At 48.2% G+C, this 14,514-nt stretch overlaps 2 protein-coding genes across 4 annotated transcripts in view; one reads left to right on the forward strand and one right to left on the reverse strand.

Annotated features, from left to right (window-relative positions):
- FAM184B (family with sequence similarity 184 member B) overlaps positions 1-14,514 on the forward strand; it is a 172,879-nt gene that overhangs the window by 132,943 nt on the left and 25,422 nt on the right. For all 3 annotated transcript variants that reach the window (XM_058430013.1, XM_058430014.1, XM_032135520.2), the window contains 4 exons: positions 806-932; positions 2,345-2,557; positions 8,000-8,153; positions 13,272-13,426. In XM_058430013.1, the coding sequence (XP_058285996.1) occupies positions 806-932; positions 2,345-2,557; positions 8,000-8,153; positions 13,272-13,426 (649 nt within the window). The remainder of the gene's footprint in view (positions 1-805; positions 933-2,344; positions 2,558-7,999; positions 8,154-13,271; positions 13,427-14,514) is intronic.
- Positions 1-14,514, reverse strand: part of MED28 (mediator complex subunit 28) — a 125,461-nt gene that overhangs the window by 70,837 nt on the left and 40,110 nt on the right. The window lies entirely within an intron of this gene.

Raw genomic sequence — 14,514 nt, forward strand, 5'->3', positions numbered from 1 at the left:
CCTCTGGAGCTCTGGCCTGATGGCCTTGTCAGGGGAAGCAGATGCTGCTCATCACCCGGCAATCTCTCCAGAGAACCCCACCATGTGGCATCCTTTTACGTTGTCAAACAAGATAAATACTTCACATCCCAATCTAAACCAATCACACTTGAAATTCTCAGCTGGTTCAAAAGTTCCGAATTAAGGAAGGGAGCTCTGGTCTCTTCTAAAGACATTTGTCAGCATCTTATCTAGAATGCAGAAACTTTTGCAGCTTTAAACTAGCATTTCCTTGTTCATGTTGCGTATGTGGAGGCCTATTTACAATCCCCCTATTTGTACTTGGGGACGCCAGTAAAATGTGTGAGCATGCTTTGACGGGTGTAAAACACTGTATTAAAGTGAAGTGTTGTCGTTTTTATAGATGCAGAAAGAGCTGCAAAATTAAGACCGTAGAGATCTCTCTTTTGGAGCCCCCAAAGACCTCATATCAGTAACTCTAAGCTCTCAGTCATTCTGACGGTTGATCATCATTTATTAAAACCCACGAAAACAGATGTCAGGTGGTTCCTGCTAAACAGATATCAGGTGGTTCCTGCTAAACAGATATCAGGTGATTCCTGCTAAACAGGTATCAGGTGGTTCCTGATTGTATCCTAAGTGCAATAATACACTTTATATGGCAGGTTGCTTTTTGAAACTCAATCCCCACTAACTGCTATCGGAGCTTCCTCCTCCCCAGCACAGTGGCTGGCACGTTATCGGAGTAGCAGTGTCATTCCTAGCCCTAGGATCTTTTGTGATTGTGGCATCCTTATCTTCAAAGGACCAAAGTGCTTCTCAAGGAGGGAAGTGACCCACAACCTCCACTGGGCTCTTTGTTGAAGGAGAAAAGATCCGAAATCCAGCGTCTAGAGGACTGGCAAAGCCAGAAGGCCAAACTGCAAGCCCAGGTAGGACAACCCTGGTGGGGATGTGCCCCCTTCCTGAGATCCTGCCCCCTCCTTTTTACAAACTTGGAAATGCATGCAGGGCCTGATTCACATCCAAGCTGGGAAGGCATTACAGGACCAGGGCAAAGTTGGATTCTTGGTTTTATTTATTCATTCATTCCAAACCTGTTGCAGCCAGGCACGGTGGCTCACGCCTGTAATCCCAGCACTTTGGGAGGCCGGGGCGGGGGGCAGATCACTTGAGGTCAGGAGTTCAAGACCAGCCTGGCCAACATGGTGAAACCCCCGTCTCTACTAAAAATACAAAATTAGCTGGGTATGTGGCGGGCGCCTGTAATCCCACCTACTCGGGAGGCTGAGGCAGGAGAATCGCTTGAACCCGGGAGGCAGAGGTTATAGTGAGTCGAGATGGCACCACTGCACTTCAGCCTGGGTGACAGAGCGAGACTCTGTCTCAAAAAGAAAATAAAAAACCTGCTGTGCTAATGAGCACTCACTATGAGCCACTGATGATTCATCAATGCACAAACAAGACAAAATACCTTACATTTTATGGCCAGGTGTGGTGGTTCACACCTGTAATCCCAGCACTCTGGGAGGCTGAGGCAGGAGGAACACTTGAGCCTAGGAGTTCAAGACAAACTAGGCCTACATAGCAAGACTCTGTCTCTACAAAAAATAAAAAAAAAAAATTACCGGGCGTGGTGACCTGTGCCCATACTCCCAGCTACTCAGGAGGCTGAGGTGGGAGGGTCGCTTGAGCTCAGGAGTTCGAGGCTGCCGTGAGTCGTGATCACACCACTGCACTCCAGCCTGGGCAACAAAGCAAGACCCTGTCTCAAAAAAAAAAAAAGATATTTTATATATAAAGATATGTATATTTTAGCAATGGAGGTGGGAACAGACAATAAATGGTTGACGTAAGAAGTTAGTAAATCACGTAGTTCATTCTAAGGTAATGATGGCTCAGGAAAAAGAAAACTAGAGCAGGGCAGAGGTTTCTAGGAGGCTGTCCTGTGATGGGGGACGTGGGGTTGGGGGAGGTAGTACTACGTGGGGCTGTCAGGAGAAGCCTCAGTGAGGAAGCCAGATTCAAGCAAGCACCTGAGGGAGGAGGGGGGCTGCCATGTGGGTCCCTGGAAGGCATTCGAGTCCCCTCTTGATTTCTCTTGAAAGGTTGGTGTCCCCACCCCTCTTTTCCTCCTTCCTGGCATTCGTGGCTCTAGCTGAGGGGCCCCTGAAGGACTGGCCACCCCCAGGTCCTTAAAGCTTGCAGCTTCCATCCCCTCAGAGTCCCTTCAGACAGAGGAGGCTCAGCTGCATGGAGGTGACATTTAGAAAGCTTTTATTTGAAGAAAATTTCCCAGGAAAGGCAAGGGGCTTAGACTGAGGGCAGGATGCCTTGTGCGCAGGTCTCGCAGATGCAGCAGGCTCTGGAGCAGTGCACCAGCAACTACAGGGAGGACCTGCAGGCGCTCAAGCAGCTCTCGGACCTGGAGAGGGAGAAGCTGCAGCGTGAGCTCCAGGAGAACACTCAGCAGAACCAGGCTGTGAGAGCCCAGCTCGAGGCTTCCCACCAGAGAGCCCTGCGCATGCTGGAAAAGGCCAGACATCAGGAACTCAAGGTGAGGGAAGGACTGTGCCGTCTACTCTGTGCCTGGCACCTGCTAGGTAACAACTGCCATGCACAAAGCCGTCCCTTTTCTACATGATGCCCAATCCCCCAAGCATCTTTCCAGATCGTTATTATTGTATTCCCTTTTTCCAGATGAGGAAAGAGGCTCAGAGAGATTTTGTAACTTGCTCGGGGTCACACAGCTAGTAAGTGGCAAAGGAAGCGGGCTAGGTCTGCTGGGCTTCTTGTGCTACGTTTCCCCACCTGCTTGTGACCTTGGTGGCATAAGAACGACTTGCTTTCATGAGTAGAGCAGTGGTGTGCATGAACACGCCAGGAAGTCAGCCTCAGTCCTGCAGCTAAAAACGAAAAGAGCAGCACAGAGTTGAGAAAGAACAGCTCAGGCCGGGTGCAGTGGCTCACGCCTGTAATCCCAGCACTTTGGGAGGCGGAGGTGGGAGGATCACCTGAGGTCGGGAGTTCAAGACCAGCCCTGACCAACATGGTGAAACCCTGTCTCTACTAAAAATACAAACATTAGCTGGGCGTGGTGGCAGGTGCCTGTAATCCCAGCTACTTGGGAGGCTGAGGCAGGAAAATTGCTTGAACCTGGAAGGTGGGGGTTGCAGTGAGCCGAGACTATGCCCTTGCACTCTGTCCTGGGTGACAGAGCAAGACTCTGTCTCAAAAAAAAAAAAAAAAAGAAAAGCTCAGCCACAAAGACCTTTCCAAGGGTTTGGGAAACTGTAGTGTGTTAACTACGGATAATCTGGTGGGGTGGTTCAGGCATGTTTCATCCGGCGCCTTTGACCTTGTGGCCTGGCTTAAACACGGCTTTCTCAGAGGGTGTTCCCTTCCTGCCCTCATAAGCAGTTCCTTGAAGAGGTGTCCCACAAAAACAAGGGAGCAAACCAAGGGAGAGGGAATAAAAGAGAGCTGGGATACCAGGGATTCAATGCAGGAGCAAGAAGGAAGGTTTGTTGAGTCTGGCTTTGCTGCTGGACAAACTGCAGCAAGGAACTGAGGGCTCTGGAAGAGCTGTCTCCAGGGGAAAGCAAAATTGATGGATTCTCTGATAGATTTGGCCATGTGGAAAATTGCACTGTGTGTTTTACAAAGCATTTAGAAGTTGTAGGAAGACTTTGCCAGATAGCCAAAGGAAACTAAACAAAAAATGCAGCATTTATTAATGCAAGGAAAAACAAAAAGCTGCATGAGGCAGAAGATCAATCATAATTCATTTAGCTCAACAGTGAATAATATTTACATATTCTCAATAAGGAAAATATGAAGTATACTTCAATATATTAAAAATATATATTGTATACTGTGTAAAAGGAATGGAAGACAGAGTGAGTGAGACCTAAAATCCTGATCTACTATAGTAGGAAGACAATTCATAGTCCCAAAAATAATCAAGATACAGTAGAATGGCAACATTGTCTTTTTAATGCTGGTAAATACAACAAGAAACAAGGAGTTGACAATGGCTGCCTCAGAGGACAGGAGATGGAGAGGGAGGAGGAAAGGACTGGGAGGCTGCTTATTTTCCTTTCTTTTAATACTATTTGGCTCTTTATACTATCTGCACATATTCCCCTGATAAGAATATAAGAGAAGCTTTACAAAAGAAAAAAAAGTAGAGCATGGTGGCTCACGCCTGTAATCCCAGCACTTTGGGAGGCCAAGATGAGCAGACCACTTGAGGCCAGGCGTTCGAGACCAGCCTGGCCAACATGGTGAAATCCCATGGCTATTAAAAATACAAAAATTAGCCAGGTGTCATGGTGTGCACCTGTAGTCCCAGCTACTCAGGAGGCTGAGGCAGGAGAATTGCTTGAACCTGGGAGGCAGAGGTTGCCGTGAGCTGAGATCACACCATTGCTCTCCAGCCTGGGCAACACGGCAAGACTCCATCTCAAAACAAAACAAAAAAAACAAAAAAAAAAAGAAGAAAGGAAATAATGCACATGGACTGCTGGGCACTTACTAGGTGTTCAAAAAAGATGTCCGTTTCCTTATTTCTTTAATTCTTCTAAATCTTTTTTCACTTGGGCTTACAGTCTGCAAGAGCTCAGGTTGGGGAGAGTCCCAGGTGTATTCACTGCTGGGTGACACTGACCTTTGTGCATGCCTGAGCTTTATTCCTCCATGCTGTGGACCCCAATTTCTCACAGGAGGCAGAGAGGCAGGGGGCTTCACTCACCGGAGGCGGGGAGTTCCAGGGGCTCTAGGGGGTTGGACCCATGAGGTCTGAGTCCCCGCCAAAGGAAAGTGAAAAGACACTCTGCCCATCGGGTATAAGCCCCAGTGCCTGTGGCAGCGAGTAGGAATGGGCTGCCTGGGTTCAAGTCCTGGATCTGCCATTTACAAAGCGTGGGAGCTCAGATAGGTCATTTATCTTTGTGCCTCAGTTTCCTCATTTATAAAATGATAGATGGTAGTATGAATCTTATGAGATGGTTATGAAGATCAAAAGGGATACTGCATGTGAAGTACTTAGAACAGTGCATGGCTGAGTAACAGCCTGGTTTCTAAAAGGTTCACTTTTATTGTTCATGCATCTATTCTGCAGGCATTCATTGAGTAGCTACCACGAGTTGCCATCATGCAGAGCTGCAGAGATACCAGATGATCACTGCCCTCTCTGTCCTTACATAGCTCACCTCTAGGGGAAAAGGCAGCCCATCAAACAGGTTGCTGGGATCAGTGGGTGGAAGCCATGAGGGAGTTGTCTAAGGTATTTGGAAGCACTGGGAATGGAGACTTTATATAATGTAGGACTTTTGGAGAGACAGGGTGAAACTAGATCTCTTAGGAGGCCACAAACTGGACACAATAAGAGCAAGGTAACCATCCCATAGCAGCTGGAGAAATTCACCAGGAATGAGTCTCCAACTTGCCCTGAGCCCTGAGTGCTGCACCCTGTGTGATCCTCACTGTCAAGGGCTCCTGAGCAAGTAAGTGGGGAGTGCTGACCTGAATCTTTGGTTGCCCCCAGGGATGGAGAGAGGCTGGGTCAGAGTGAGAGAGTTTGGCTTCCTCTTGCAAAGCCAGGCTTCAACCTCTCCATCCCCATGTCCCTAGGGATAAACATGTCACCAATTGGTGTTCTCTGAGCCTTGTAGCAAGGGAAAGAGGAGGAAGGTATCAGAGAATTTGAAAAGTATGAGGTCTTTCTGTTTTATTAAATGGTTTTGCAGCAAGGGAAGGAGGAGGAAGGTATCAGAGAATTTGAAAAGTATGAGCCTTTTCTGTTTTATTAAATAAACTCGCAATCAGGCATGGTGGCTCACGCCTGTAATCCCAGAACTTTGGGAGGCCAAGGCGGGAGGATCACTTGAGGCCAGGAGTTTGAGTTTAGCCTGGGCAACATAGGGAGAACTAAGCACTACCAAAAAAAGTTAGCCAGGTGGAGTAGTGAGCATCTGTGGTCTCAGCTACTCAAGAGGCTGAGGTGGGAGGATCACTTGGGCCCGGGAGTTCAAGGCTGAGGTGAGCCATGATTGCGCCGCTGCACTCCAGCTGGACAACAGGGTGAGACCTTGTTTCAAACAAAGAAAAAGAAAAAGAAATTTGGCACAGAATGACTGAGTTTCCCCTGGGAAGAGTGAGACCAGTTCCCTATTGCTATCCCCAGTGACAGGTGGCAGAGACAGGCTGAGGAAAGCCTCCACATGACCCACTGGGTTTGGGAGGCCGACTTGGGCTCAGAGATGGTTGAATTCTTCCCTTACAGGAGCCTCATGCATTTGGTGAAATCCCAGAGGAAATTGGTGAAATGCCCACTGCATGAGTGAGTGGAAAGGGCTTGGGCCCTGGACTCCACCACTCATGGGTCACAATCCTGCCTCTTCCATCACCTCTCTGCAGGCAGGTTCCCCGCCTTTCTAGCCCCAGTTTCCTGCTCTGTTGAAAAATATGGCAGCAGGGGCGGGTGCCGGGGCGTGGTGGCTCATGCCTGTAATCCCAACACTTCGGGAGGCTGAGGCAAGAGGATTGCTTGAGCTCGGGAGTTTGAGACCAGCTGGGTAACATAGCGAGACTCTCCCTCTATAGATATTTAAAAAAGAGTTAAAAAAGATGGGAGGATAATAATTTCCGTATCTTTTTCTGTGTGACCCTGGGAAACCAAATTCATCTCTCCAATGCCCATCTCTCATTTCCTCATCTAAAACCTGGGGCTATATATTAACTGGAACTCTCCTAACTGGGAAAAAAAAAAAAGTATATCAGTTTCCTGTTGTTGCTGTAACAAATTAGCACAAGCCTGGTGGCTTAAAACAACACAGATTTATTATCTGACCGTTCTGGAGGTCAGAAATCCAAAAATTGAATTGGCAGGGCTGGTTCTTTCTAAAAACTCCAGACGTGAATCTGTGTCCTTGCCTTTTCCAGTTTCTAGAGGCCACCTGAGTTCCTTGGCTCCTGGTCCCTTCCTGCATTATCAAAGGCAGAAGTGTAGCAGCTTCAAATCTCGTGCTCTCTCCCCCTCTCCCTCTCTCTCTCTCTTTCTGTTTCTCTGACCTCTGCTTCCACCATCAACTCTTTTCTCACTAAGCCTCCTACAGCCCTCTTATAAGGACCCTTGTGATTGAGGCCCACCCAGATATTTCAGGATAATCTCCCATCTAAGATCCTTAATCCCATGTGCAAAGTCCCTTGGACCATGTAAGGTAACATACTCAGTTTTCAGACATGGACATCTTAGGGGTTGTTTTTGTGCCTCTCATAGAAACCAGCTTGAGTGAAGTTAGGCAGGCAGTGAAGAGACACTTATTAAAGTTTACACAGCTGCTCACAGAACGTGTTTTGGGTGTTTGACACACAATGGGACTTCAGTAAATAAATGTTTGTTGAGTGAAAGCATGAATGAACCAAAAATAAAAAGTAGGGAAAAAAAGAGTGAATGAATACGAACCCAAGGACAGAGACACAGACAGTTCTCAGGACCAAACAAGAGCAGAGACTGAAAAACTGTAGGGACCTCTCACCCCTCCCTATGTCATTCTGCTCTGCTCTGCACAGCAGCCCTGGGCTTCCTCCACAGACAGCAGCCATCACCCCACTGGTCCTGGGGCAGATGTCAGATAGTTACCTTAGTGCTCCTGAGTACGGTAAATTTGGAGCCACAGAGTCAGTATCTGTCAGTCTCTTTTGCTCTATCTCTCACCTCTTCATATCAAATTTACATTAAAGGAACTCTGATTGGCCCAGGTTAGAACAGGTGTCCACTCTGGCCCAATCAGCTGTGGAAGGCGGTGTGTTCACCTGGTGCAAAATGGCTGCTGTGGCCAGGCCATTGCTACAGCATTCTCTGTAGCCTGATAAGCCCTCCGTGGAAGAGTGCAAATGTTCAGAGCATCCTGGCTCAGAAGAGCGTGGCAAAGGAGTCAGGTCTCCCACCCTTATGCCCACTTTCATGCCTTTTTCTCCCCACTTTTTCCCACAGGCCACAGAGGAACGCTTGAAGAAGGAATCCAGCCACAGCCTCCAGATCCAACACCAGGCACACCGGCTGGAGCTCCAGGCCTTGGAGGAAAAGGCCAGGCAAGAGCTGCAGGAGGAGCGTGAGAGGATGCAGGCACAGCAGGCCTTGCTGCTAGGTATATACCCAATGGTGTACCGAGGAGGGCTTGGCCAACTGCAGGGTCTGCACGTAGAAACCAGCGACAAGCTGAGGGCCAGGGCTCCAGGGCTCTTGGACTCACAGGCCAGGGCTCCAGGAGTCTCAGGCTCACAGGCCAGGGTTCCAGGAGTCTCAGGCTCACAGGCCAGGGTTCCAGGGCTCTCAGGCACCCAGGCCAGAGCTCCAGGGGGTCTCAGGCACCCAGGCCAGAGCTCCAGGAATCTCAGGCTCACAGGCCAGGGCTCCAGGGCTCTCGGGCTCACAGGCCTGGGCTCCAGGGCTCTCGGGCTCACAGGCCAGGGCTCCAGGAATCTCAGGCACACAGGTCAGGGATAATCCTGGCTCTGCCACCAACTAGCTGTGAAACCTGGGATGGCTTACTGAGAGCCTCATTTTCCTTTTGGATAAAATTGAATTACAATTGTCCCTACCTCATAGGCTCACTGTGTGGATTAAATGAGATATTAAATACAAAGGCCGGGTGCGGTGGCTCACGCCTGTAATCCCAGCACTTTGGAAGGCTGAGGCGGGTGGATCACAAGGTCAGGAGATCAAGACCATCCTGGCTAACACAGTGAAACCCTGTCTCTACTAAAAATACAAACAATTAGCCGGGCGTGGTGGCAGGCTCCTGTAGTCCCAGCTATTCGGGAGGCTGAGGCAGGAGAATGGCGTGAACCCGGGAGGTAGAGCTTGTAGTGAGCCGAGATAGCACCACTGCACTCCAGCCTGGGCGACAGTGCGAGACTCCCCCTCTCAAAAAAAAAAAAAAAAAAAAAAAGATATTAAATATAAAGTGCCTAGCATATAATATGAGCCCAGTGAATGTAGATACTATCATTATCATCATCATCATCGTTATTGCATGTAACCCAGATCTCTGAGCCTTCATATGAGTTTCATGGCATTGCCTCAACCTCTCATTTCTGTTCTGAAGATTTCGGCAAATTAGAGGATCTTAGGCTTCCAGGCTCTGCTTCCTCTGCCTGCCCCCACATCATCCCCAGCACAAAACTCTGCCCCTTTTCAGTTGCCACATCAATAAAACCACTCACACAAAGCATCTTGGAAGTTAACAGAGGTAGTTAAGATCTCTAGAGCCAAACTGCCTGGGTGTGAAGCCCAGCTCTAACATTCACTAGCTGTGTGACTTTGGGTAGGAATTTGCTTAACTGCTGTGTACCTCAGTCTCCCATCTATAAAATGAGGATAATAGTATTCACTTCACTGGGCTGCAATGATGATTACATGAGTAAATACATGAGAAGTGCTTCGAATAGAGCCTGGCATGCAGTAAGTCTACCTAAGTGTTCCCTGTTAAATTATGACTGAATATTTATTTATTTATTTATTTTTTTTTTTTTGAGACAGAGTCTCACTCTGTCGCCCAGGCTGGAGTGCTGTGGCGTGATCTCGGCTCACTGCAAGCTCCACCTCCCAGGTTCACGCCATTCTCCTGCCTCAGCCTCCCGAGTAGCTAGGACTACAGGCACCTGCCACCACGCCCGGCTAAGTTTTTATATTTTTAGTAGAGACGGGGTTTCACTGTGTTAGCCAGGATGGTCTCAATATCCTAACCTCATGATCCGCCCACCTCAGCCTCCTAAAATGCTGGGATTACAGGCGTGAGCCACCGCGCCTGGCCATGACTGAATATTTCAGTGTTGCATGCCTGATTCTGGAGACCTCTCTCATTTTTGTAGATCGTCCCTGTCCCTAATTTTCTCCTTTACTCTCATCTTTCTTACTCTTAAGAGCAAGACAAATACCTTTCACCATTTCACGCTGAGCACTAAAGATCATGTTGGCTTTATTAAATATTTCTTCCAAACCTAGACAGGGCTCTTAAGAGATTTCTGGGTGCTGAGTGTGGTGGCTCATGCCTGTAGTCTCAGCTCTTTGGGAGGCCAAGGTGAGAGAGGATCACTTGAGGTTAGTAGTTCAAGACCAGCCTGGACAACATAGCAAGACCCCATCTCTAAAAAAAAAAAATTTAGGAAAAAAAGTAAAAAGAGAATTCTGGAGGACAGCATTTTCTTTACCTCCACAAGTGAGGCTCTACCTTGCTGCCTGGTTGAGTTCTCATTAGAAAGTGTGTCCCACTGACTGCATGTTTCTGAGGAAGTGGTGTGAGGAACAGGAAGGAAAGAGTTTCGTAGACTTCCCAGTTAGCAGCTACCCTGGAATGGAGGTGCCCACATGGGAAATGCTGAAGTTAGCAGCATGTAAAGACAGAACCCAGGCTGTGCCACATGGCTCAGGTCCAAGGCTCCCCATGTACAGGTCAGGCTGGACACCCTGGTGATTCCAACACCCAGCAGCAGCTGCCAGTGCAGATGTCCCTGCCACCCTTTCCCTGGCTTTTCTGACTCCACAGCAGCCCCATTCTTCCCTGAAGAAAAGAATCAGGAGAGATCCCTGGAAAGACCCTGGGAAAAGGCTGGGCTTCTCAGCACCAGTCCCGAGAAGAAGGGGCTTTGTGGACTCTGTGATGACAACAAATCATAGGCTTCAAGGGAAGGTGCAAGCACCTACAGTAATGGCAGGTTGATATGAGATATTCCTGATGCTGATTATTCTTCTTCTAATATCTGTGTGAGACACAACTGACCTGCAGAACTATAGGTCCCTGTGAGAGGGCAGGGAGGGTGGGTGTTACTAGAGGGTTGGAACCTAGACATCCTGGATGGATGGATGGATGGATGGATGGATGGATGGATGGATGGATGGATGGATGGATGGACGGACGGACGGACAAGTGGATGGGGGTGTATATGGATGGGTGGTTGGGTGGACAGGTGGATGGACAGAAAAATGAGTGGATGGATGGACAGGAGGAAGGATGGATGGATGGACGGACAGACAGATGGAGATGTGTGGATGGGCAGATGGGTGGGCGGACAAATGGGTGGACACACAGAGGGATGGGTGGGTGATTGGGTGGGCAACTGATGGGTCGATCAGTGGGTGGATGAATGGATGGACAGATGGGTAGACAGACAGGTGGATGGATGGATGATGGATGGATGGATGGACAGGTGGATAGAAGGATGGATAGGTAGATAGATGGATAGATGAATGGTGGGAAGGTATGAGAGAAGGAGGAGGGTAAAAAATGAATACCCTATAATTTATGATTTAGTAAAGAGTTTTATTGCATGTATCTTACGATAACAGTTTTCAAAAAATGGGGTTGTGTTTGGATTTTTTTTTTAAGAAAATAAGCTATAGAAATCACTTTATCAAAATTCTGCTGGAAAGATTACCAAGTAAATTTTTCTTTTCTTTTTTTTTTTTTTTTTTTGAGATGGAGTCTCGCTCTGTCACTCAGGCTGGAGTGCAGGGGCGTGATCTCAGCTCACTGCAAGCCCCACCTCCTGGGTTCACACCATTCTCCTGCCTCAGCCTCCCGTGTAGCTGGGACTACAGGCACCTGCCACCACACCCAGCTAATTTTGTGTATTTTTAGTAGAGACAGGATTTCACCATGTTAGCCAGTATGGTCTCAATCTCCTGACCTCATGATCCACCCGCGTTGGCCTCCCAAAGTGCTGGGATTACAGGCATGAGCCACCACGCCTGGCCAATTTTCCATCTTAATATCATCCAAATACACTATGCTTTTACATGTGTTTAATATAGTTAACCTTGAGGGAAAGTTAGTAAGCTTATAGGAAAGCTTTTATAACTAGCACACTTTTATCACCTCATCCATTATCACTCTAAAGATCATTTGTTTATTTTACAAATACATGTTGAGCACTTGTTCTGTACTAAAACCTGTGCTAGGTGCTTATGGAATGATCAGAAAAATGTTTCAAAGGTTATTTTCAATAACTAAAATACAGAGTCTCAAAAGCTCATTACAGAAAAGTATCAAATTTACAAGCACTTAAAAAGTATCTTTTTTAAAAGGAATATCCCACTAAATAGCATCTGCTCTATCAGAAAATATTCATTTTGAAATAATTGTTTCGATCATGCTGACACGTGTCTAGTGTACTAGAAATCAGTCTCCATCCTCAGAGAGGAAGCTCGAGTTTCTGGCCTTACTCTTCCCTGAGTTTAAGAGAATGTACACATTTCTCCTGGATGATTCCATTTTAGTCCCTATCCTGCTGGGATGACATGCCATCTCCTGCCTCCATGATCCAGCCAAGACCCCACACCTGTGGAAGGAAGAAACTGTGAACATTTTATCTCCGTAAGAGTTGACATTGGCCGGGTACAGTGGCTCACGCCTGTAACCCCAACACATTGGGAGGCCAACGTGGGCGAATCACTTGAGGTCAGGAGTTCGAGACCAGCCTGGCCAAAATGGTGAAACCCCATCTCTACTAAAAAAAAAAAAAATACAAAAATTAGCCAGGTGTGGCGGTGCGTGCCTGGTCCCAGCTACTCCGGAGGCTGAGGCAGAAGAATTGCTTGAACCCGGGAGGTGGAGGCTGCAGTGAGCCGAGATCGTGTCACTGCACTCCAGCCTGGGAAACAAACCGAGACTCCGTCTCAAAAAAAAAAAATGAAAAAGAGTTGACATAAATTTCAAAATTTCCACCTTGAGACCATGGCCCCCAGAAGAGGCCTTTCAGTCATTTGATAATTGCCTGTTCTTTGCCTGGCCTCCTAACTTGACACCGAGGCCAAGCGTTGTCACAGGTTTGGCCCTGGGCTCAGGCCATGCTGCCCTCACCTGCCACCTACCCTAACCAACCAGTAGAGGGCAAGCAGGGGGTTCAGAGTGAAGAATCACTTGAAATTTTGCATCCCAACTCCACCATTTAATAGCTGTGTGGCTTTGGGCATTGTGCTCACCCTCTCTGATGCTCAGGTCCCTCATCCTAAAATGGAGCAGGGGTTGGGGTGTGGGGGGGATAATTCATACCAGAAAAGGTGGTGGTGGTACTTAACTGTGAACAGTTTTCACACATGGCCTTGTTGTTACTGTTATCTTGGAAAAGGTTTGGGGAACTGAACCCACCACAAGCCTTCAGCAGCCACCCACGTCATCCACCCCCGCCCCAGAGACTGTTGTCCCCACGACACAGGCTTCAGCCTAGACCCAGTGCCTAACTCACTACTGCTCTCCCTTTTCCAGAGTCTCTCAGACAGGAGCTGTCGGAGCAGCAAGCTGCCTGTTCTGGGCACCAGAAGGACCTGGAGGCACTGCAGGCCGAGCTGAGGGCTCTGGGCAGACAGCAAGCCAGCAGCCAGTGTCCAGGAGACAGCAAGGATCACATAATTGCCACAGAGGTCAGCGCCCCTGCCCTTGCACCAGCCATACCCCTCCCAGAGCAGCATCAGGGCCGCAGTAAGAAGCCCCATAAAGGATGGGCTCTGAGGCTGAGTGCAGTGGCTCACACTTGGAATCTAGCACTTTGGGAGGCCAAAGCCAGAGGACCACTTGAGGCCAGGATTTCAAGACCAGTCAGGGCAACAAAGCCAGACTATATCTCTATAAAAAAAAATTGAAAATTACCTGGGCATGATGGCATATGCCTGTAATCCTGGCTCAGGAGTCTGAGGCAGGAGGATCACTTGAGCCCAGGAGTTCCAGGCTGTAGTGAGCTATGATTGTGCCACCATACTCCCGCCTGGGCAACATAGCAAGACCCTGTATCAAAAAAAAAAAAAGGATGGGCTCTGGGTACTCGGTCATTCCCCTGCCCCCTGCCCCCTGCCCGAAGTGGGGAATACCCTTCTCCACAGGCCTGTGGGATACTTGGTGGGCTTGCAGGGTCTTGTCTTTGAAAAAGAGAAAATAAAAGGTTTTAAGTGCAGCATGTTATTTATAATTCAGACGCAATGGTATCTCAGGGTGTTGGTGCTAGATAGGCCCTCGATGCAGCTGGTCTGGGCTACTCCTCTCGATCTGCAGGGGAATTTCTCAGAACATTTTACCAGATAGGCTCCATCTAGACCTTGCTGTTCCCCTACATGGAGCAGCTTTGTTGTCACCCAGGCTCAGTGCCGACTCTCTTTCCTCTTCCTGCTCAGACTTTGCCCATCAGCCCCTCCCCTGCACATCCATTATTCCTGGTATAGCTGGGTGGCACAGTCACCTCCTAACAGCCCAGCCCTCTCTCCTTCCAGTCCATAATGTACAGCTTCAGGTATTCCCCCAAAGCCCAGCATCATGTTTCTTTTCTTTTTTTTTCTTTTTTTATTATTATATTTTAAGTTCTACGGTACATGTGCACAACGTGCAGTTTTGTTACATATGTGTACATGTACCATGTTGGTGTGCTGCACCCATTAACTCATCATTTACATTAGGTATATCTCCTAATGCTATCCCTCCCCCCTACCCCCACCCCACAACAGGCCCCAGTGTGTGATGT

Source organism: Hylobates moloch, unplaced genomic scaffold (genome assembly GCF_009828535.3).
Source record: "Hylobates moloch isolate HMO894 unplaced genomic scaffold, HMol_V3 SCAFFOLD_17, whole genome shotgun sequence".
NCBI classification, from domain to species: domain Eukaryota; kingdom Metazoa; phylum Chordata; class Mammalia; order Primates; family Hylobatidae; genus Hylobates; species Hylobates moloch.